The sequence below is a fragment of the Ctenocephalides felis genome, unplaced genomic scaffold (genome assembly GCF_003426905.1).
Source record: "Ctenocephalides felis isolate EL2017-DRISC unplaced genomic scaffold, ASM342690v1 CF-g0.4_SCAFFOLD_01886, whole genome shotgun sequence".
NCBI lineage: Eukaryota > Metazoa > Arthropoda > Insecta > Siphonaptera > Pulicidae > Ctenocephalides > Ctenocephalides felis.
In genome coordinates this window covers 12,880,712-12,907,222 of record NW_020538040.1, presented here as the reverse complement: position 1 = coordinate 12,907,222, position 26,511 = coordinate 12,880,712, and the positions used below count along the sequence as shown (strand labels likewise).

The window sequence follows — 26,511 nt, the reverse complement described above, 5'->3', positions numbered from 1 at the left end:
TTATAAATGACAACTGATTGAGATTTCTAAGAATAAATAAATTTGTTTTAAGTCTTGGAAACTCAAAAAACCTTTAAGTGCTTAGTTTGATATTCCAAAAAAATGTACAAGAACTATAATTTATTTTATATTTTTTTGTTATTATTATTAGAAATATTCATGTTTACAAAGTAAATATGAAGCAATAATTTTAAATACAAATCCATAGTTTAAGTTTCAATCGCTGATTTAAGTAATCTATCCTTTAATACGAATTTGCTAAAATAATGTAAAATTATGAATATTTGTATATTATTTTTACCAACCAATTTTTTGAGTTTAATATTTTACAAAATCAGCATAAAAAGTAATTTGTGCAATCAACTTGTCTTTTTCATCAGTATGTTAAATTTTATTTTGTATATGTGTATATTAAACAATATTAGGAATTTTAATTTCATATTTTTATGTATATACCTAGCTTTATAATATATATATATATATATATATATATATATATATATAAAGTTAAACTTAATAGAAACTTGTATGTAAATTGTTTGTACGGTGACAGAACATAAATAAAACCGATTATATTATTAAATATTGTTATTATTTTCTATATAAATATCAGACTATATTTTATAGGAACTGAAAAACTAAAGTTTGTGTTTACAGGGTCATCACAAATTTTGCTCGTATAGGGAAGCAAACGTATGACTCGTATGACGAGTCGCTCGTAAGGCGGGGTACCACTGTATAATAAATACAAAATAAAAAAGGGTAAGGTAGTTCGTTATGTTAGCTCTACTACTGGCTCCGAGTTTGGTACGGACCTCGGCTGCTTGATATAAAGCAGTAGTGTGTCATATTTTCATCTGAAATTATAGATTTAAAATATGATAAGAAGTAATAGCCTTATTGATGCATTTCTGCAATATGATCGCATCCGTAAAACACAAAAATGTTTTAAAAATCTCAAAATAGAGTGGCCAACCACTGGGTTGCCTTCTAATAACACTTGGTTAAAGAGTCACATCAGACCAGCTCATAGAAGTTTTGATTTCTGTTTGAAGTGAAACAACAAAAATATTTGTTGATAATAATAAATTAAATAATATAAAAAATTAAACAATATCAACAATAGAAAACTTGTTAGTACGAAAATTTAATCAAAATTATTTTTGTTATATTTATATATTTCAACACCTGTCAGAACTTAACGGGTTCTATGAGATGGCAACCCAAACGGTCGCTCTATCTCGACGAGGAAAAATTTATAATAACATTTTTTGTAATTCTGTCATAATTTTATTGTTGCAGCAATGCCGGGCAGGGCTCTATTTTAACTTGCTATCTATAATTTCAAGTAAGAACACTGCTGCTTGATATCAGTTTGTCAGAAGCATGTATTGAACCAAAAAAAACCTCTCATTTGAAGGCCGCAGCTCTAACCACTAAGCCACGGGGTAGACATAAATTTAAATTCAATATAAAAATCTGCATGTGGATGATGATGTCTTTCAGTTATTAAGTTACGATCAAAATATGCGCCTGATGACTTCTCCAGAACCTTTCCAGAATGATTATCTTGATGCTTTTGTTTGGTAAATTGATCATTACTTAATTTTAAGTATTCAAAATAATTTATTGCAATAATAAGTTTTAACTCATTACTACTTTTAAAAAAAATGTCATTCCATAAGAATTAATTTTATAAACCTATTTACAGCTCTGCAGGCTTACATGCAAGACTCTCATCAGATTGAGCTCTAATCAGATTCTTATTGGACTTTTGAGAGACTCCCATCAGATTCTCATTGATCTCCAACATTTAAATTTGTATTATGAAATAAATAAATACGAAAGTAACTATAACTTTTTATTGCTTGTTTAGCATCTTTTTCATCAAGTTTTTCGTTATTGAAGTCCTTTCTCCTAACTAACTAAGGGCAAGTTATTGTAATCGTCCAAAAATCGAAATTTAAAATTTTTACATTTTTTCACGTTCTAAAGGTTTCTGAACATTATTCGAATCTCATCTTCGGCATCTTCGAATATTTCATTGCGGCACAGGAAGTTCCAGCAACTTGCCTCAAAGCACGATGCCATTCACCGCTAGTTTTAATTTAATTTGTTCAAAATCACAATTAGTTTTATAATGTGCAAATTCAAACAAAAATTTGGCTGAAACAATGAATCAATTTCATCATATTGATTACGAGTAGTTTAAAAGTGATCGATTAGTCAGAAAATTTGCCAAGACGTCGTATGAACACATTTTCGTTTCTAGAAGCAACTCTTTTATTGCTCATACAGGTATTTCGGAATCTGTTTTCGATTAGACATAAAATAGAATAAAACCCATTTCGAAATTTGTTTTTGAGCATTTTTGAACAAAGAAATAACTGAAATTTTGATAATAATCAACTAAAAAGAAATATAATAATTAACTAAAGAATAATAAAATAACTGAATAATTTTGAATGGAAAACGCAAGTGATCAATTCAAAATATGGAATTCACATTGATTTTATTGAAATTGTATGAAGTAACTAAATAACGATAGTTCTTATCGAGATACATCGAATGACTCTTGAAATTTCAAAATTGGCCGAGCGGTTTTTGAGAAAATTTCGATGAAAGGTCAAAAAAACGGCTCTCTCTCTCACACACACATACTTCTACCAAATTTTGGTCCCAAACGATTCAGAATGACTTGAAACGTTGGGAAAATATAAAATTAGCAAATTGGATTTTTTTTCTCTTTTAATACCAAATCCTAATAATTCTTATAGTTAGGTTAATTTAGCCAAGGTGTTTGTGTTAGTGTCGGTTTGTCGAATAGAAATAAACTGCATCACAGATCTAAAGATAGAAGGCAAATCCGTAACTATTCCAAACTGAACACTAATTCCATAAATAAATATAAACAATAAAGTACATTAATAACACCAGCAGTACAACAAAATTAACACCTCACAACCACATTTTATTAAATTAAATTAATTTTAAAAATAATAGTACGAGACTATATTCATACACTATATATTGCAGAGTTAAAATTTGAATCGACTTAAACCCCTAATAAATCCTTTATTAAAAAAAATATTTTCGGTTTCAAAAACTAAGTGAGTTTTTTTAATTATATAAAATATTTTCAAGTTCTTCGAGTGTCTTAATATTAGAAAGTTTAACAAAAATGGCATATAGTTGGGACAACCGAGTTACATTTTTAATTGATCATTTATATGGTAAGTTAATTTAAGCTTATATTTTAATATTAATTTGCAACAACACTGACTTACTCTGGCAAAATTTGTTGTAGGAAAATAGTTGCAATTTGTTTAATTTTGCATTTATTTCATACAAATACTTATTACTTCTTACAATATAACACAAAAAATAGTATATGACCGTGGTTTTCAACCTTTGGGGCGCAACCCTTCAGGGCTTAGGAGGCGTTTTCAAAGTTAATTTCAAAATACAATTTTCAAAAACATAAACCAAATTGTTGAAATGACATAAAAATGAATAGATAAATGATTAATTTTATGTATATTTTGATATATTTTTTTGTATCAATAATATTAATTATTTATATTTAATTATAAATTATATTATTTAATTTCTAGCCTGATAAATGAGTTATAATATTAGTTGAAAATTAGATTATTGGACAAATTAAAGGGCATCCATTATAAAATTGGATTATTAGGAAAATTAAAGGGCACCTAGTATTATTTAGAAAACAATTGAAAAAAAATGCGGTACGACAAGGTTGGAAACTACTGATATATGGTATTGACCCTTTCCACTCGGATGCCGCCAGAATTAGCGAGTAGAAAGGGTTAGTAATATTAATTGTGCCCATTAATAGTAGTTTTGGAATTTTTAGTTCTTGTTAGAAGTTTCATAGTACTTTATAAACTCGTGTTGGTAATTTTATGTTTACAAAAGTTAGTAGAAATTTATAGAAATTTTTAACAAATTATAAGAATTAGCACATATAAGATTAACTGGAAAAACAGTCACAATAGATTTAAAATAATTAATATTAAATAAATTTTTAGATATATAATGCAGGTCATATCAAGACAACATTTTTTTTCATAATACATTTCATTTTTTAATTTGATGCATTTTGTTTTTCTGATCTTCTCGTTCATTAATACACAAGAAAGCGTATTATGCGTGATAAGAATTATATGACTCAAAATGCAAGTACTGGCGTAAAGTAGCGTATTAAGCGTGAAAATATAATCTAATATACATATTGAAAACGGTAGAACCCCGTTAAGACGATCATGCTATACTTAAATAATACAATATTGTTAATCATATATTTTATTAAAAATTTAATAATCTTTTATATTATCAAAATATACATTTTATTCTACAATAACTAGCCTGATTTTTTTAATAATTTATGACCTCCTAATATTAAGTCACCCACATCAAGTATAATCGTTTTAACGGGGTTCTACTGTATTTAATTTGTATATTAAATTATATTTTCTTAATAAAAATATTTCTAGCTTTATTTAAAAAAATATTTGATTAACATTTTATGTAAAAATTGTTATTCCTTCTCGAAAAATTGCAGGACATTGTGACATGTTTTTACGATTTATTATTATCAAAGATTACAAAATGCGTTTGTAGCTTCACTAATTAAGTTTTTCCTATTAGCTTTTTTATATTTACATGTTTTTCATGCTAAATGATGATGTATGTTCAATGACGAACAACACATTCAACATAAATATATTTTAATATTTATGTTTTTTTTATTTTCGACGAATTTGCTGTATATATTATATATATATATATATATATATATATATATATATATATATATACAGTCATAAAGTAAAGTTAGAAAGTTTGTTAACATTGGACATATGCCAAAATCCTACGGTGGTTTCAAGAAAAATACCTGCGTGATACACATGTATTCGCTAATATGTAACATATGTATTATATATATATATATATATATATATATATATATATATATATATATTGATCCTACAAAGTTATATACGAGTCAGCAACTAGACGTCATAGTTTTAATTAGTTATGTATGCGTGAACTATCAGGTTTCAAAGCGTTGGAAATCTTAAAAATGTATTTGAGGGATATTATTAATAATAATAATAAATAGTAGTCTGGCCGAAGGCAGGTCCATGGTGTGAGAGCAAACAAATCAATGATTCCCTTTACCTTCCTTGTCATTAATCACTCTTACGCATTTCCCTTTCCCAAACTTCTGCTTTCATACTTCTTGGTCTTGTGCTTCGGCTTTCAGTTCTTTATAATTTTGTTTCTCGCTTAAGTGGTCAACCATCTGCATTCTTCTTCTCCCCAATCTTTTTAGACCTTTTATTTTACCTTCGACGACGTCGTGTAGAAGGCACTATTTTTTCAGAATGGGCCCAGATCCAGTTTCGTTACTTTTTGATGACCTTGCTCAGGAGAGTTTGCGCATTTGTTACCTCATCTGCCCTTTAATGACCATTAATCACTTTTAAAAATTCGTGTTTATAAATTTTCCTTTCCAAAATTCTGTTTTTATGCTTCCTGGTCTTGTGCTTCGCCTTTCAGTTCCTGGTACTTCCTCTTCTCGAGTAAGTATCTACATTCTACAACCATCTACATTCTTTTCCTCTCCAATAATTTTAGACCTATTTTGCCTTCGTGTAGAAAGCACTCTTTTTGCAGAATGGACCGATCCAGTTTCCTTTTCTTTTCAGGATTGTACTCACAATCAGTAGAGTCCTTTATTCGCCCACTCTTCTCACGACTACTTCATTTGTCTGTCCACTTTATCTTTTCCTCTTGCCGCCAGAACTACATTTCAAAACTCTCCAGATAGTGTTCAACATTTCACTAACTACAATAGTATGTTATAACTAATAATAATACTTCATTTATATAATCATAAATTAACACGTGACATTAAGGGGACTGAATTGATTCATAAATGTTTGGCATATGACTAAATCACTACTATCTATTATCATTATGCAACTAATTTGTCTTTCTTCTAAAAACGTAGCGAAAGAAAGTTGAGTAGTAAAAAATAACATCTAAATGGTATTTCGCTATAAGAAAATTTGCATAAACTTATCGACAATCGACTTCGTCAATAAAAATAATACCGCCAATAAAAATAATATATAATTGAGATGAGTGATTTATAAGTATATCAAGTTTATATACGACCTTATAATTTTACCAACTTATTTCACTAAAGTTATGTTACATAAATAATTTGAATGAGATAGTCGATGAGAGATCTATCGGCTCAATACAAATCAGAGATATTGACTCTAAGAAAGACTATCAAAAACTTTCTGGAGACTTCCAAAATCTGATACTGGAAACTGAAAAAAAACGAAAAAAGCCGAAGCACAGAACCAGGAAGCATGGAATACCTAGACCTACTACTAACTACTATATCATTCATAACATTATCCATTAATTGCATTGCATGAATGAAGCATGTAATAATAAAAAAGAAAAAAAATCTTTTTTATTTGTATATTCATTATCTTGTACTTAACTGACAAATTAATAAATTCAAGTTGATAATCATAACATAATAAGTTCTTATCTCTTCTGAAGCTTGCGCGCAATGTCATCAGGTGAAGGAGTGTCGAACTTAAAACATTCAATTTTATGCACGGTTTTATATTCGTGCACAACTTTGGGTTTGTAACCGCTGGTGTACTTTCTAGTCAACACTTTTCCAAAACTTGAATATCTCTTCTTAATGGATTTCAAATCTGCATTCAAAATATGCGAAATATCCATGCAACATTCTTTCTTTTCGTTAACAGTCTTAGGATCGTCCCAAAACTGTGGCTTAAAAAGGGCGAATTCTGGTAGAAATGCTTGGAAATTGGATTATTTACTTTTCGTTTTCTCACTGGTTTCTTTATCAATGCTGTAGATAAATCGATGTTCCAGACATTGTCATCGGGTACTGATGGTACACTCTGCTTGCTGGTTGAGGTTTCATTTAATTTGAAATTTGGCAGAAGAAACTTACTCATGGCAGGGTTTTTCAAGTGAGAACTCGTCAATTCATCCAAGGTCTTGAAATCAGTCTGCACATCACCTATGGTATCCAAAGGATGATTTAGTTTTTCAAACTTAATAGGTCCTTTTTGGCAGATTCCATTAAATCCTTTAAACTCATAGCTTTCTTTACGCCAGTCGGAACATTCTGATCAATTTTTTTTAAAAGCCCCTCTGGTACTATTAAGAGCATTGAGCTGGAGCCGCTCGAGTGATTTAGTTAAATTAAAATTAGGTTTAATTACCATTTTCTCGATTCCTTCAGAAATTGTTTCTCCAACAAGGTCATGTGTTTTTTCAAGAGAAGAAGCCAATGTTGTCTTTTTCTGAGGAGATATTTGCGATCCTTCTACAGATCGCCAGAATTCCATCTCATCCTCCTCTTCATTTTTCTTTAGATCATTTTTATTTGCATCAGTCCTAATGATATCTGATGCAACCCTCAGTGGAATAAAATTTCCATCGAAACGTCCATCACAAAGATCTTGATAATCCATGGAGTGAGCATCCCTCTTTTCTGACATCTTTATTTTCAAATGTATATAAACTTTGAACTGATTAAATAACTGATACCGATTAATGTTTAATATTTTTTATGAGGATTAATATTCTATGTGGAAAAAAATTCACATAAAAACAATACCATGTCAATCTAGATCACATAAAACTACGGTTACTAAGCATTGACCAGGTTTAATTGTTTTTACAAAATTATATATATTTTTAAAATATATTCTCCATTAGTGATATTTGGAGTTTGAAAATATAGAGTCCTATGTTTTTATTATAGTATAAATTTATATTCAATCGTTTTGTTGTTATTAACTTCCCAAAGAAGAAATTTATGTTTTCATCAAAAAATCCGATTCGCTAATTTTATTTTTTCTCGACGTTTCAAGCCATTCTGAATCGAATGAGACCAAATTTGGAAAAAGTATGTGTGTGTTTTAATTTAAAAGCCATTCGATGTATCTCGATGAGAACTATTTGTCAGTTTTGTGCGACGATCGGCCAAGCCGTTTCTTTATAATTCGCAAAAAAGTGAAAATTTTTTCGTCTACGTTTTAACCCGCAATTCTGAATCGATTTTGAAAATTCAGTTAGTTAAATTAAAATTAGGTTTAATTACCATTTTCTCGATTCCTCAGAAATTGTTTCTCCAACAAGGTCATGTGTTTTTTCAAGAGAAGAAGCCAATGTTGTCTTTTTCTGAGGAGATATTTGCGATCCTTCTACAGATCGCCAGAATTCCATCTCATCCTCCTCTTCATTTTTCTTTGGATCATTTTTATTTGAATCAGTCCTAATGATATCTGATGCAACCCTCAGTGGAATAAAATTTCCATCGAAACGTCCATCACAAAGATCTTGATAATCCATGAAGTGAGCATCCCTCTTTTCTGACATCTTTATTTTCAAATGTATATAAACTTTGAACTGATTAAATAACCGATACCGATTAATGTTTAATATTTTTTGTGAAGATTAATATTCTATGTGGAAAAAAATTCACATGAAAACAATACCATGTCAATCTAGATCACATAAAACTACGGTTACTAAGCATTGACCAGGTTTAATTGTTTTTACAAAATTATATATATTTTTAAAATATATTCTCCATTAGTGATATTTGGAGTTTAATAATATAGAGTCCTATGTTTTATATCATAGTATAAATTTATATTCAATCGCTTTGTTATTATTTGTATTGCGCTCCGAACAAGAAATAATTGACGTTTTGAAAAATTAGATTTTTTTATTATTTTGATTTTTTTGTATTTTGATTTCTTTTCTGAAAATTCTGAACATTTTTTTAAGCAATCACGCTGCATAGTTAATTTGGAATCGGAATATCAAAGCGCGTAAGCGCCGCGTTGTCTAACGTGTAAACATTAGTACGGAACCCATGTAAATGTACACAAAATTTGTATTTATTATTATAATCTTTATAAAATATGTGATAATATTATGTGTATATGTCTAATGATCATTTCTGGCCGCCAAATGGTATTCTTTCTTACTTTTTTTTATTGGATCTTCGGAAACGTTGGACCTGCCTCACCAGTTGTTCATTTCGTCATTTCAAGTAAAATATTTCTAAATTTTCCATAGGGTAAGTTATAGTAATCGCAAAAAAATCAAAAATGAAAATTTTCGAGTTAAAAAAGTTTCGAAAATAAAGACCCAGTCGCGGACTTACAGTCTATCGGTTTGATATTTATAAATTGATATTTTGAGACCAGTACTTCCCGAACAATTCGTAATTGTGCTCTGCAATCGTTAAGTTAATAATAGAGACACAATAAGAAGAAGAAGATCAACATGGTGAAGGAGTTGGCTCGCTGACGTTCTAATGCCAAACTGCCTAGAATTGTCGGCCAGAGAACAAACACCTCCTAAATAAACTATGGCCAAGGAACGATTTTAAATATCTTTTGTATCGGCACGAAATTTATTGCTTTTGGCATCGATACCGGGTATGTTGTTCAAAAAGATTTATGGATATTTTGAAATCTGTGAACTATTAGCACGATGTTCGACAGCTCGGGTTGAAATAAAGCAAACTATTAGTATTTAATTTGCTTGAACAAAAATGGCTAGAACCTTTAGTGCATATAATATGATAATCAAACTTTTTCGAAAGTAGAAAATAAGAACTTTTCATTTAATATATTTGTTATTTAAACTTATTTATAAAAATAAATAGTGGTGTAAGGCATCGTGCCTTGACGCAAATTGCTGGAACTTTCCGTATCAAAAATTAGAATTTTTAAAAATGATTCAATTTTTGTTAGAACTTTTAAAAAAAATAGATTTTTAAGATTTTTTAAATTTTTGAAAAAAATTGACCTCTATGAAAAATTTGTTTTTTCCCATATCTAATATACAAATAGTTCCGACTTATATTCATCTTTCCTTAATCATGAGTTAATTTCTGAATCAATTCTGAATCCTTAATCATGAGTCAATTTCTGAACTACTAATATTCAGATTTTAGTTGAAAACAAACCTCAAGATAATATATCTAATTTCAACAAATATGAATTATATAAATAACCTACTATTATAAGTTAATTATATAAAAATTTACTTAGATCCACTATAAATGTTCCATATCAGCAAACAAATCATCTCACATTTAAATCATCTCGTTTTTGGTAATTCACATTCATAAATCAAAAATCTTGAAAAAAATTGAATGTGGATTATCAAAAAGCTAGGAAGAAAAGACCAATAAGCAGATTTTTGGTGCATTCAGTCCATTAAAGACTTTTTAGCAAAATGGAACTCGTAAATGTTTACTTTTCAAACATGAATGATGGTAAATAGATCAGAGTACGATGATCATTTGCGGAAGGTCTTAAAGACGAGAACAAAAGAAACAACTATCGACAGTTTCTTTAAGACTTCAAGAGCTAAAACATGAAACAAATATGGATTATATAAATAACCTACTATTATAAGTTAATTGTATAAACATTTACTAAGATCCACTATATTTGTTCCGTATCAACAAACAAATCACCTACAACGATCTGAACACTTGCACAGTTCACGCACTGATCAAAAAAACAGTAACTGGTACCATTCAAGAATTTTTTTTGTTATACTATTAATTATAAACGTCACACTATGACATTCAGTATTTATTTTAATGATTATATAACTATTTTTTGATTGGATGGTAACCCAGTAGTTGTCCAATCCAGTTGTGACTAATTTACTATATTCGAAGTTTTGTTGACATTTTTATTGTATATGAAGCTATACCCACGAGAAACGATTTTCACTTGAGGTAATATTCAAGATCTATTCCTCAAGTGGAAATTTGACATCAACGCTACCTGATGTTGGATTGGCTATTACTGGGATCGAACCGACGAACCTGGTAAGAGTTGGTACTAGCCCACTCTGAACTGATTACGCTACCGCTGGGACCAAGAATTAATGAACACTCAAATGTATAGAACAGGTTGCAAATCATATCCCAATTTTTTTTTTTTTTTTTTGAAAAAATAACCAATTTTTAAATGAGAAGACTTTAAAATAAACTAATTAGCTCTGGATAATAATAATTAGAGGTAAATTTTAAATGGATGCAACACAGCACTATACTTAAAGTATTTGTGAACATTTTTATTATGTATGAAACTATACCCACAAGAGGCGATATTTACTTGACGTTATATTTGAGATCTTTAACCTCAAGTAGAAATTTGCCATCAAAGTTGCCAGATGTCGGGTTTGGCTATGGTTTGTGCTAGCCCACGTCTGAACTCATTACGCCACCGCTAGAACCAAGAACTAATTAACACTCAAATGTATACGACCAATTATGAATAACGTCCCAACAAGAATATTTTAAAAAAATACCAATTTCTTAACAAAAACAATTTCTAAATAAAAAGACTTTAAAATCAACCAATTAGCTCTATATAACTAATATTAGAGGTCCAATGATAAATTAGAGAAGACCCTTAAACGTGATGTCAATTAGCACACAAGCTCAAAGAATAATTTTTGCAATAGCTGAATGTCTTTAATCAAGAAGGAAAAATATATAAAAATTATTTATTCTTTTTTCAGATGTGGACCACAACGGATATCTAAACAGGGACGATTTTCTGTGTACTGCCCTGAGATCAACGGTCAGGGCAGGTCTTGGTTCGGTCTCGTTATCCTCCCTGCAGGATGAGCAGAGGCTGATGCTCAGTCTTTGGGAAGAAATTGCCGACATAGCGGATCTCAACCAAGTAAGAAATGATACTAATCATTAATATGAAAAAAATGATAATAGTGACAGGCAGTTGGCAATTGTCAATGAGTAGTTTGCCTTAGTATACACGTCAGTAAAAAAATTAGAATGTTGATCTTATCAAGAAGATCATCATAGATTAACTACATTTGACACTTTAATATGACAATTGATTCAACAATTGATTTTAATCTATATTTAGTGTGTCCAAGAACTTAACGTTCAGTCGAAGGAATGATAGTATTGACTTAACCTTAGTCCTAAAAAAATTACATCACACTGTTTGGAATATATGAGCTTTTGAGTACAACCTAAGGCTTTGGTAAAAATATCATCATTTTTCGGTTATTGTTGATAAATTAATTAAAATTAACCACAATAATCAAAAATTGGTCACAATTTCAACAACTCTTTAGGTTGCTCTTAAAAGCTCATAACTTCCAAATAACGTGAGATAATTTTTTTCAAATTTTTTGCAGGACAGTTATGGTCAATACTATTGCCCCTAAGTTAAGTTCTGAGACACCCTGCACAGTCAATAATATTTGTGAATTGCGAAATGCAAAACATTAACAAAAAATGTTATTAGAACATATAGCCAATATTTAATAATTATTATATTTATATCAATTTTATCAATGTTGAGAAATGTTTCTTCAATAATTTTTATAACATAACTAATAGTTAAAAACTCTGTTAATAATCCTTATAAGAATAGTTCCTAAATATTTTTTGTATAACATGTCTTATGATGATTCATTCCTTGAACTTGATATTCTATTATACTAATGCATAAGAATAAATATTTTAGTTTGGATTATATAAAAGGTGTGCATATTAGTTCACCTTGAGTTCATTTGCTAAAGAATGCAAAAAAATATATATTTATAGGATGGTATTATAACAGTTGAAGAATTCAAACAAGCAGTACAAGCCACATGTGTTGGTAAACATTATGAAGAATTTCCACAGGTAATAATAACAGATAATTGTTTGCTATTATTGCTTTTGAATTAACTATGTTGTTATGTATAATGTATATTATTTTCAGAGTTTTTCAATTCCCCAAATTTTTTTCCCCAAAAATTTTTTTTCCCAAAATGCTCACCTTATGTTTGTAGGAATTAATTTGAATTACAAGTATTTCCTACAAACATTAGGTGATCATTTTGTGAAAAAAATTTTTGGGGGAAAAACCATGAACTATACTTTCGAAAAAAAATTTGGTGACAAAATTTTTTGTAAAAAAATTTTTTTGAAAAAATTGTTGAAAAAAAAATTTTGGAGAAAGAATTAATTACAGCTATTAAAACTCGAAAAATATGGAATATTCTTTAAAAAAAGTCACGAATTTCACCTATTTTTGTATTATGTTTGACAAGTATGACTATGGTTTTAAAAATAATATTTTAATTATTAATCTTATATGCTTTTATCACTAATAATTTTATTTATTTTATTTTCAGTCAATGAAGGCATTCATCGAGTCCAATTTCCGAGTAGTTGACCTGAATGGCGATGGTGTGATATCGGCTGACGAGTTTAGATACGATTGTGTTTTAAGAATACCTGTTCTAGAATTAGATTCTATAGATGAAGCATATAACAACTTACTAGAAGTAAGCAAATTGCAGTATTTATTTAGTAAATTATAGAAAAATATTAGAGTAATATTTATTAGAGAGAAAAACGCAATATCGGAACGCTGAATACTCGAATAATTATAATCGTACCATTTTAAAATGATTTATCATTTTTACGATTTATTTTAATGAATTTTTAACAAGTTTAACCATGTCTTAACGTAATTTTAATCTATTGTATAATTTTATCAAAACAAATAATATTACTAGGTGTATAAGATGAACACAAAGATCTCGATTTCAATACTCACAAAAGTCTTAGATTTCAAGGTCGGCCAAATAATTTTATTTTTGAAAATGGCATAGAACAAAACTACTGAATATTTTCTCAAATTTCTTTTTTTATTTGAAAGCACAATCCTTGGTGTTAATTATGGATTACCTTCAAACAAACAAAAATTGGAGATAGTATTCAGTAGTTTTCAAAGATTCAAATAGAAAAACTTTTCTATGACTGTCCATTCAGAATTTAGTTATATTTAGGCGACGATACAATACGTAATTGGTAACATGTGTTGTGTTATAAAGGAGGACGAAACGGTGGAGCGATCTTGTGCATTTCGCAGAATAGTTGTTTTTCTAACACTGTTATTTTTATGAATGGTTTTTATTACCTATTTGATCAATAATTATTCCAATAACTAATATAACTAAATTTTTAAGGATAACGATATTACATCATACTTGTTGTTTACAATAACTTCCTATAAAATAATATGCTTAATTTTATCATGAATGCATGGTATTCATATTAACAAACAGCAGCGATTGTAATTTATTTATTTATTCTAGAGAAAACATAATTATATACGAAGAATTTAACACGATAATCACCACGATATCAAAAAAAATTGCACATGGCCATGGTAACTATAAAATTATAAAATTTGGTAATTAGAAAATTTAGTTAAAAATGTATTAAAGAAAAAAAAATTTGAAAAAAATGCGACTGCGTTTTTTCAACACCTGGATATAATTATTATAGTGTCAAATTGTACATTTTGATCCAAAAGATTTACTAAATATCTTTATATGTGGATAGTTGACAAAATATGTAGTAAAAAAATTTATTTTTTGATGGATAACGTTGACAATCATCAATTATAGTCGACTAGTTGCACAATAAAATTTTAGGTATTAAACCTATCGAATAGGTAACAAATGATTCCTTCAAAATATACCAATTTATTTTAGTGTTGCTCGTTTCGCTATCTTCATGGAAAGAGAGTTTATTTTACATAGTTTTACATGAACATAAAAATGGCGGATATATGGAGATGATGGGCGAAAAGCACCATTACCAACATAACTAATAATAATGACGGGACATTTACATTACAATATATATAACAACATATATATATATATATATATAACATTACATTTAACATTATAACTTGTCATTACATAAAAAATGCGACGAACAATTTGGCCCACAAATAATTTGAGAGATGTATCATAGATGAACAAGTATAAATGTACTAATGAGATGTACTAATTTAATAGATACTATTTTTTATTTTTATTTTCAGGATGCCGATAGAGTAAGAGGTGGTCTAACATTATCACGTTATCAAGAGTTGTATGCCAGATTCATTGGAGATTATTCAAATGAAGCCCAAAACAGTTCTGTGTATTTATTTGGCCCAATACCAGTTATGGAAGACAAGAACAAAAACAAAATCAATGCAAAACTACATTAAAATAATAAAATTGTTATGTTATAAAACTTGAGTTTTATTACAATCATTTGATTAATTGCTAATTATTTGTTTAGAATAAAAAATCTATTTCAAGTAGGATACAGTTTTGAACTTTGAAAAGTTCTCAATAAATAAATGTTAGTCAGGAAGAAAAAGTACTTAGGACAATTGTATCTGAATTTCTAAAATGTTATTACGGTTCCAAAGTTTAAATAAACACAAAAGTAATAAAAATTAACCACAATAACCAAAAAATGGTAACAATTTTACGAAACCTCCAGGTTGCACTTAAAAGCTCATAATATCTAAACAACGTAAGATAATTTCTTTTAATGTTTTTCAGGACAATCCCGGTAATGACGACACCCCATTTCGGTATGACGTTGAGTTCTAGGATACTTCTGTATATGAATAGTTGTGTAGGGTAAATACAAAAATCCTGATTTTCTTAAAATTAGTACTTTCTTAGGCATAAGAGTTTTATAAATATTCTAAATTTTCAATGGTTCCCAATCTTTTACTAGGTATAAGTGGAATTTTGCCTTATGGCAAAATTCAAAAATTTTGCCCATATGTGTAAATAATCGACTAAATTCATCATGATAAAATATCCTCATTGTGAGGATAAAATTTTTAAATTATGAATTGAATAATGAATATGATTTTAAATTATTGACGGTTCATTACTCCTTTGATTGACTTCTAAAATTAAATCAATTATGTAGGATGTTTGTTAATAACAAACTCTATCATCATACAGTTATCAAAAATGTAAAAAATCATTCTACAATTAATTATGAAGAAATGGTCCGACCAATCCAATTACCTAAAATTAATTAATGCAATTCCAATTGATATCTCGCTAACAGTTTTTGAATTTTTGAAATGGGTTCACAAATTTGTCTGAAGCGTAAACCAAACATTATCTGCTAATTACGAAGAGAAAACAGGAGTGTTCATCGAATTTTACCAAAAAAAATTGAAATCGGTGCCATTTTTGAGAGAACGTTGACGACAGATTAAACTTTGACTTAAATACGTTTTTTTATAATTTTCATGGTAGAATCAGAACGGATTTTCTGGCAAAAACTAACTTCTCCTTCGACTCTAAATATATTATTCAATTACTTTTTTCTTAAGATTTGTGATGTAGAAAGTCCTTTTCAACTTTCATGCAAATTAGATCGTGCAGATCTGACATTTGTTAAAAGCTATAAGTTCAAGGAATTAGATTTGACACATTTCCATATACCTCTAGTTAGAAAATACATTTTATTATTATATAATATTTGATTATAATAGTTACTAATCATTCAATTTCAAAAACAAAAGTCCGTAGTGTCATCATATGTCAATTTTTTATAAAATTACCATAAGACGCGAACCAAGAAAACTTCGCTAAAACACATCTACCTCAACTATTCTTTCATAGATGTCTCATATTTTTGATACATGGATTTTTCACCAGCAACAGTTTTAATATTATTTTGTTTTATATGATTTTTATATTTGACAAATCTGAAGAATAGTTATTTTGATGGTAAATAGTGGCATAAGGAAGTAACAGCATAAGAAAAGGCAACTTGGACCCGTCATGGCGGAAGTTGAAGGTAAGTTCAGTACTTATTTGAATCATAATCGTTTATGGATTTGACGGTTTTGAATTTGTTTTGCATTTTTGTGTAATATTTACAGATATTACATTTATTTAATAATACATTTTGTATTAAATTTGCAGACATGTCATATAACTTTTAAAAAAAATCCACGGAACATAGTTTTTGTTTTGTTTCCTTATTAAATGATATATAAGAAGTACGACAATTTTCTTCCTACAAACTTCCTAATAGGTAATAGGACATTGATATAGTTTTTATAAACTATATTATTATATAAAGTAGAAAATCGTTGCTTTTAAGAATTACAAAAAAATATTGATACATTTTTTAATAGTCAACTTTCCACCAAGCGAAGAATCATAATCAAACCTCACTAAGATGATATTTTGAAAATCATTCTATAAAGATGAAAAATTTGAAAAATAAATATATCAAAAATCGAAAATATTGAAAACAGATAATTCAATAGATCAAAATCGAAGAAATTTCAAAATTTATGCAAAACATAATTCAAAAGAGTTAATTCAAAAGAAAAAATACTGTGGATAATGTGATTTCAACTTTTAAAATAAGTTCAACGAAATATTGATTTAGAAATACAATGCAGACAATGCTCTAGTATTGTATTAAGATTTAGGGGCCGTTTCTGCCGTAAAATAGACCAATATTATGGCAAAACTATGCTACGTTCCAGATTTTATACAAAATGCTACTAAATACTGTCAAAATTCCATGTATTTGCTGTATGATCAGGCGTCATACACATAAAATTCAACTTTACTCATATGTTATCAAGTCATATCTCAAAAATTCAGTTATCATAACATCGTTTTTTACATTAGTGCGTTTTGTAAGTTAGATTTTCTATCTAAAACGCCTGACTGCTCAGCAACCAATAAAAATTAAAAAAAATGACTGTCTTCATTTTTACCAAAAACTACTCAGCAGGATTACCAACTGATACCTTTCAGACAGTTTGAATTTGAATTCTAATTTGAAAATTGGTTCAAGATTTTTTGCATAAACCTAAAAGAAAAATTTTGAACTTTCCTGCAAGTTGTAAAAATCGACTTGGCCGATTGTTACCTTGAATTAATTAACGCGAGTCCTTATCGGGATTCATCAAATGGCCCATAAATTTTTAAAATTAGTATAACAGGTTTTGAGTAAAGGTTTTCGAAAGGTCAAAATGTTCACTTTGTATAAAATCTGCTACATAACATAGCCTTGCCATAACATTGGTATATTTTACGACAGAATCGGCTGCTAAGTGTATTTAACAGTTCACACAACTTTAAAATGTCAGAAAGCTATGTATTTGCTATGCGATCAGGCGTTTCACACATAAAACCTAACCTACAAAATGCGCAAACCTCATATAACAATTTTAATATATAGAGGGGTCCATTAATCACGTGAGCATTAAAGGGAGAAAAAATCACAATTTATCACGCGGGGGATGGAAGGGTCTAGTAAGATATCACGTGCTTTTATTTTTACAAAAATCCAAAATTTTTCAGAAAAATATTCCAAAATTTTACGATTTTTCTAGGTACTAAAAATATACGTGATGTTAGGAAGTTAGGAAGAGGGGTAATTTTAAATATCACTACGTATCACCAAGAAGAAGGGTGGTCAAAAAATCCTTCTATCCTGATTAATGGGCGCCCCCTAAGTGCATCATTCTAAAGTGCCTTTGATAACACATACGTGAAGTTAGTCCACATTGAACTACCAACGAAGTTAAACAATGCATGTTTAGAGAAACTTGTATCTAAAAATGTGCAACTGATTCTAGACAATGTTTTTTAATTGGTTTAATCAAATACAGCCTACATTTAAAACAAATATAATGTATTGTAATTTATAATCTTCATTATATTTGTTTTGTCTGCTTATCTCCTAATCAAGATCATGTTCATGACAGATGTCTTGAAAATGGAACATACATAGTTTCCAGAATAAATAGAACTCTTTAGAACTTCTTTAAAAAAATCTTTTAAAGTTTTAGATCTTAATATTAATTTTGAGATAGTCCGCACTCCAACCAAAGTTTCTTATGAAAGTAACATAGGTATAATTCCATTCGTTTTTTTAAACATAATAACTCAGCGACAAGTAAATCAAAATTTTGAGAATAACATTGTATCTGCTTATTTTGATCATAAATAAACAATTTACAAGAAGAATTTGATATATTTTAAAAAATAAGTATTTGCTCAGGAAGAAGAACCAAGGAACTTTGGTTGGATTGCGGATTATCTTAAAGTTAATATTAAGAGCTAAAACTTTCAGAGATTCTTTTTATCAATCTAGAAGCATTTGAGCCCCTGGGAGTAAGGCAATTTGAAAATATGTATATTAGGGACCACGTATATATACATATACATATTATGTATGTATGTATGCATCAATGCTATCGATTAAACAAAAAGACAATAGAGACAGAAACTCCATAAATGAGTCGGTTATTGCAAAATTGTCATGGTGACGTCGTCACAATATATACATATCTAGTATGTATATATTATATATGTATACATATAATATCTAGGAATCGAAATGTTGAATGTGTGTTTGTTTTCGTGGGTGATCCGAGTGGAGATCTCTTAGTTCTAATGGCGTTTGATTGGTTGACTGTTTGTCGGTCATATTGTGCAAAGTTTAAACAACAAATCAATTTGAATATATTATTTACTCACGTACGAGTGTATCGGCGATAAAACGTATATATGCCTTGTGCTCGCGCGGACCGAACACACACGGCACAAGGTCTTTTCATCTTAATTCGCTGGCCAAGGCGAGGGCTGCGGTCCGAGAAATTCTGGTCATATTACACGGACTGGTAAAAATTTTAAATAAAACTAGCGGAATATGGCATTATGCCTTAAGGCAAATTGCTGGAACTATTTCTGTACCGAAAACTGATTTTTTTTTAAAGATTTTTGAGAATTTTGAAATTTTTGAAAAAAAAGGCATTTTTGATTTTTTCATTTCAAATTTGTTTTTTCAATGCAATCGCGCTGCTGAGCAGTTTTAGCGACAAAATATCGAAGCACGTAAGCGCTGCGTTTCAGTCTAACGCATAAACATTGGTACGGAACCCATACAAATTTAAATAAAATTTATACTTATTAAAAAGTTCTCTATAAAATATTTTATAATTTGATGTGCATATGTCAAATGATCATTTTGTACCGCCAAATAACATTTTATTACTTTTTTTTATTGGATCTCCGAAACTGCTGGATGCCTCCCAAATATTTGATCAGTTCTTCGTTTTGTCATCTCATCTCCTCTCTCATCAACTGAATTATTATTTTTGGCACTTTTTGACCCGCATCCTTGAAACAGTTGGACCTGCCTTTCCCAAAAACTAATCAGCACGTCTCCCCATTAATACGAATCGAATGTTTATTGAGTTATTCAAATCGCTTGATACGTGTACCGGCGAAAATTTATTTCCGCACACACACATACATCAATTTCTAGTATATGCCAAAATGTTCAGACACCTTTGAAACGTAGAAATATTTAAAAAGTTTCTTTAATTCAATATTTTCTTTTCATAGCTTTTACTACCAATTTACTCTTCTGGAACTTTGATAAAACTTTGCATGGTGATAGAGATGATAGTCAAACCAAACAGTTTGAAATATTATAGGTCTATGAGACGTGATTTAATTAGAGGTGTATGACATCGTGCCTTAAGGCAAATTGCAGAAACTTCCCGGTTCGTAATTCCCCGTTCGAGGAATATTAAATGTTTTTTGGATAGATTATTATAATTTTCGTCCATATTCTTATCAAATTATAAGATGGATATATAATCAAATTATAAGAAGGATCAGAATACCATATTTGATTTATAAAAAATATATTGCAAAATATTATCGAACGAATAACAAATTATTCGATGAATCATCTAAGAAATATGTTGCAATTTATTATGTTTAAAATTTTTGTGCATTTTTCTCGAAAGAAAATTTTTCTTTAGAAGGCAACTCATTGATTAGCCAACCTTCTTTTTTATGGTTAGACTAACTATACGTATCAGATATGTATATCTATTAGATTGCGTATGTGTTGCAGCAATGCCCACGAAAGGCTATTTTACTCTGTAACCTCAAGTAAAAATATGATATACAGCTTGATATCGAGCTGGCAAAGGTTGAGATCAAATCGGGAACTATTTTGTGCTTTTTGGAATTACAAAATAATTATATGTGACAACACTATATTAGGTGAACAGGAATATATACCAAAAATAATTTGGTGTGGCCAGCGCGCCATGCCAAACTATATACTGATCCACCCATAGATGTAATTAGAACCATTTTCATATCGCTCATTTTGAACTGATGAGATTTTTTTTAAGAATAGACATAACTATTCTTTTTTTATCGCATAAAAACAAGACACTGTATTGTATATTTTTAACTTCCCGTAGGGTAAGTTATAGTAATCGCAAAAAAATCGGAAATGAATTTTTTTATATATATTTACGTTTAAGAGGTTTCTGAATATTTTGGCATATCTTAGAAAAAATAGATGTATGTGTGTGTGTGTGCGGATACAAATTTTCGTCGACAATTTCGGGAACACAGATCAACCAATTTGAATAATTCAAAAAACATTTGATTCGTATTGGTAAGGAGACGTGCTGATTAGTTCTTGACAAAGGCAGGTCTAGCCATTCACCCCACTAGTTTTTTTCACATATAAATGTACTGATAAAATATGTAATGATGAAGTATAATACCCAAGGGTAGACTTATGTACTAATCATAATGAGATTCAGTATAATGATACATAGTAAACATAAAATAGTGGTATAAATAATCAAAAACACGTAAAACGCGCAACCCAAATATAGAAAATCCACGACATTTAAATTCAAATTATCCCAACGGTCGTTTTCCAGCATTGATCTTAAACGTGGAGAAACATACACAAACGATTTTTTAAAGCGAACATGTTTGTTATGAGCGAATAATAAAATGTTTATCCAAGCAGTGAGATATCGCATCTCGGCCATTTAACAACAATATTATTACTCGCGACGGGCAAACGACGAAATTGACATATTTGATCAATTGCCCATAACGAATAGAACGATGCGGAAACATAACCTCAATCGTTGACAGAGTAAACACTCGGAAGTTAGTCGCGAATGAAAAGATGGTGGATAAGATAAATAACATTTTGAGGTTGTCAATTAAACTGTGTAAAGTGGTGTGTTATTGAATTATTTCTATGTATTAAAATATAGAAATATTTAAATATATGTGAAGTGTTGTCATTAAATTATTTGAATATATTAAAATATAAAAACATAATTTTGGCTAATAGACTTACAGCGTACCAACTAACTAACTATAAATATAAATTAACTAACTATAAATCGGACAGTTTGTATTTAAAATAATTATGGTTCATGACATGTGCTACCCGACGTTTATTATTAAACGACCTTTTTTAAATATCTGTGATTAGTAGTAAAAATATTTTAAAATACCCCTTTTTGATCCCTTTCGAAATTTATTTAGGTGTGTAAAAAATAAACAATACCACAAATATCAATAATGCAAAAATATATATCTTCCGAGGGAGAAGTTTATATTTTTGACAGAAAATCCGACTAATACGTCGATTTCCAAAATCTCCGACAATGGTCAGAAGACTTTTATTTTTGAAGTAATTTTTCTTGCATTTTCACTTGTAGGACAGGTGTAATATGTACGTTATGATAATATTGAAAAAGTTTTTTGACGGTTCAAGTTATTCTGAATCACTTGGGGCTGAACTTGGAAAAAGTAGGAGTATAAGAGCTAAAATTTGACTTTTTAAAAATTTTAATTTGAACTTGAACAAAGTACGAGTGTGATAGCTAAAATTTGACTTTTTGACGTTTTCTCAAGAACGGTTATATCGATTTTAAAAATTTAAAAGCAATTTGATGAAATAGTTGATATTTAATACGGAAAAGCGTTGGTTAGTTTTTCGTAACAATCGCCCAAGCCGTTCTTTCATGATTAGCAAAAAAAAGTGAAATTGTTTCGTCTATGTTTTCGCAAAAAATCCTGAACCTATTTTCAAAAATCTGTCGAGAGATATCATTGGTCAGTTTTCCGCGACAATCAGCCAAGTCGTTTCTTCAAAATTAACAAAAAAAAAGTTAGAAAAAAACAATTGCAGTGAAAAAGTTTTTTGACCATGTTTTCGCAAAAAAAAAATAGTGAAAAACCAATCGTGCTTTAAGACAAATTGCTGGAGGAATATTAAATGTTTTCAAATAGATTATTATAGTTTTCGTCTATGTTTTCGCAAAAAATCCTAAATCGATTTTGAAAATTTAAAAATCTTTCAAGAGATATCATTGGTTAGTTTTTCGCGCCAAGACGTTTCTTTAAAATCAATTAAAAAGTTAAAATTTAAAGTGGAAAAGTTTTTTGAACATGTTTTCGCAAAAAAACTAGTGGTTCGTGGCGTCGTGCCTTAAGGCAAATTGCTGGAACTTTCCGTACCGTAATGAAATATTCGAGAAATATTAAATGCTTTCTAATAAATTATTATAATTTTTGTCCATGTTTTCGCAAAAAATCCTGAACCAAATTTGAAAATACAAATTTTTATTCGAAAGATATCTTTGATTAGTTTTTCGCGACGATTAGCCATGACGTTTTTTCATAATTGACAAAAACAGCAAAAATAAAAAAGTTTTTCGACCAAGTTTTTGCAAAAAATTCTGAATCGTTCAAATCAGTTAGAAATTGTGTTGATTAGTTTTTGGTAAATATTTGGTAAATGGTCAATAATTTAAAGGTTATAAAGTATATGTTCTGTACTCAAAAGATACTGAAAGTGTACCTGGAACAGTATTTTTTCAGAAAACTTAGAATTAAATACGTATGTTAAAAATTTTGTCAAGTGCCAATGGAAAATTGTATTCTCTACGCATAAAAAGTATACTTTTTATTAGCTTTTTTTTTTAAAAAAAAATCACTTATTACATGCGTATGTTAAAAATACGTAAATTCAAGTGACTATGAAGTTTTCTGTAATTACCTGAGTGATAATTACATAACTTGATGAACACATTTATATTCAACATATTAATTGACAGTACAAATAACTACACCTGGTTTTCAAGGATGAATACATCGCACGTAAAGAAATTAGTTGATTTCAAAATTTACTTAAAATTCTGAGTATTGTTCGATTGTTTGTATTATTTAACATAATACAATCGTTGAAAGCTAAAAATAAACTGTCAAAATTTAATTCAAATAACAGTGTTACCACACTTGGAAATAACTCACTCTTAACAAATGTGATAATGATTTGTAGCAAGAAATAAATATTATGATTTAATTTATTTATATTTCTTTTTAAATGTGATGAAACATATCAGTTGAGTTATAATCGTTCATTAATTAGTTTATTTAAGAACTTGCTAATAACTGACCAATTTTAGTATTCGCAACCGGTGTGAAAATCGCATTCATTAGTTCAGTGTTAACAGTGTTAATTTTTCAATTTAAAACACATGAGACATTTTATTTATGTTGATTTTTTTTTAATTCTGGCATTTTAATTGATCTTGAATCACTTGCTTTAAATATAAACACACCTAACAAATGTATTAATAAATTTTAACATCAAATTAATATAATACTTTATTTTATCTATATTTTCTAAATTAAATAGTATTTTTATTTTAAAAAATACACAAAACTGACCAATTATAGCATTGGCAACAGATGTAGAATTCGAATTCAAATAACTGTGTTAGACATCTTAATAAATCATTTGTTTTTCTTTTATTTGGACTTATTTTTAAATTTTGACATTTTAATTGATCATAAATCACTCTCTTTAAATATTTACTTTAAACTATTAAACATCATTTGTTGACCCACAGACCTTACAATGTGGGTCTATATATTGACCACTAAAAATAAACTGTCAAAATAACAGTGTTACCACCCAAGAAACAAAGTGTTTCCAACAGACGTAAAAAACGTTTTAACTACATCGAAAAATAAAAGACTAGTGATGCATGGTATCGTGTCTTAAGACAAATTGCTGGTACTTCTCGTACTAAAAGTTGTTTTTTTTTTAAAAAAAAAGCTCAAAATTTTCTTAAAATTGAAAAAAAAAATTGATTGTTGAGAACTTTGAAGTTTTTCAAAAAATAGACTTTTCGAGAAAAAATGACTTTTTGAGAAAAAATGACTTTTTTATGATTTTGAAAATTTTGAACTTTTTTTTAAAGCAATCGCCCTACTTCAGCGAATGAATACACACGCCCGCACATAGATTTTTTCTAAGGTATGCCAAAATGTTCAGAAACCTCTAAAACGTAAAGATATATAAAAAATTTTATTTCAGATTTTTTTGCAATTACTATAACTTACCGCACGGGAAGTTAATAAAACATTTCATTTTATTAACTTCCCGTTGGGTAGTTACAGTAATGGGCCGAAAATCGAAAATGAAAATTTTTGCATTTCTCCACGTTTTGAAGGTTTCTGAACATTTTGGCATACCTCAGAAAAAATGGATGTGTGTGTGTGTTTTGTATATCCGCATTTTTTCATCCACGTTTTTGGGCGCACGGGTCAACCTATTTGAATGGTTCAAAAAACATTCGATTCCTATTAATATGAAGACGTGCTGATTAGTTTTTGCCAAAGGCGGGTCCAGTCGTTACGGAGATACGGAGCAAAGAGTGCAGAAAATACAAATCGAGTTTTTGAAAGAACGGAGTATCCGATTTGAATAATCTAAAAACATTCAATTTGCAATGATTGGGAGAAGAGATTATTAGTTTTTGGCAAAGGCAGGTCCAGCCATTTCAAAGACACAAAACTAAAGGTGCAAAAAATGGAAGTTTTTGAGAGAACTAAACGTCCAATTTGAATGATTCAAAGAACTTTCTGCTTGTTTTGACAAAATAATTGCTTTTGGGGAAAAAAAATATTTCAAAATTTTTTTCCATTTTTTTTTTAATTTTTTTTTGTATATCGAAAATAATTCAGATTTTATTTTTAATTCTGATTAAAGTTTTAATATACTTAAAACAAATAATTTTAACTCTGCAATTCAGTTTATATAATTCTTATAAATATTAGACAATGTTACAATATTTATAATAATCTGTTTGAAAACATTTAATATTCCTCGAATATTTCGTTACGGTGCGGATAGTTCCAGCAATTTACCTTGAGGCACGATGCCACTAGTTTGAATTTGTTTTCAAGCATATTAATTGGTTATGATTTAGTTAAAATTTAAATTCAAGAGTGAACTTTAGAAATTTACTATTAAATATTTAATGTAATTTAATAAGTATTAAAACTTCTGTTACCAACTACCCAATAGCGACAAAATCGAATTCAAATAACAGTGTTACCAAGTCCTAGAAAAAATGTGTTATCAACGATAACAATTACAAATGTTAATTAAACCTATAAACAAAATACCAAATATTATATTACATTTAATTTATAATTTATTTCAATTATCTCTGACCGTTGTCAGAATTGTCATTCGAATCGGTCATTATTCAGTTGTCATGACGACGCCTCTACGGCGGTGTCACGCCGCCCCAACAAACAACTTTGAATCGAATTTCAGTGAAGTAACACGCGAAAGAGGAATGGTGCGCTCTTAACGATTAGTTGCCAAAGTGAATAGTTTGACGTGTTAAAAGTAGG

The 26,511-nt window shown here is 29.0% G+C and overlaps 1 protein-coding gene across 1 annotated transcript in view; it reads left to right on the top strand.

Annotated features, from left to right (window-relative positions):
* The first annotated feature begins 3,104 nt into the window (after window positions 1-3,104).
* Window positions 3,105-26,511, top strand: part of LOC113374653 — a 47,559-nt gene continuing 24,152 nt past the window's right edge. Inside the window, exons 1-5 of the mRNA XM_026614629.1 lie at window positions 3,105-3,233; window positions 11,656-11,822; window positions 12,716-12,796; window positions 13,291-13,443; window positions 15,000-15,155. Of these exons, the coding sequence (XP_026470414.1) occupies window positions 3,182-3,233; window positions 11,656-11,822; window positions 12,716-12,796; window positions 13,291-13,443; window positions 15,000-15,155 (609 nt within the window). The 5' untranslated portion in view covers window positions 3,105-3,181. The remainder of the gene's footprint in view (window positions 3,234-11,655; window positions 11,823-12,715; window positions 12,797-13,290; window positions 13,444-14,999; window positions 15,156-26,511) is intronic.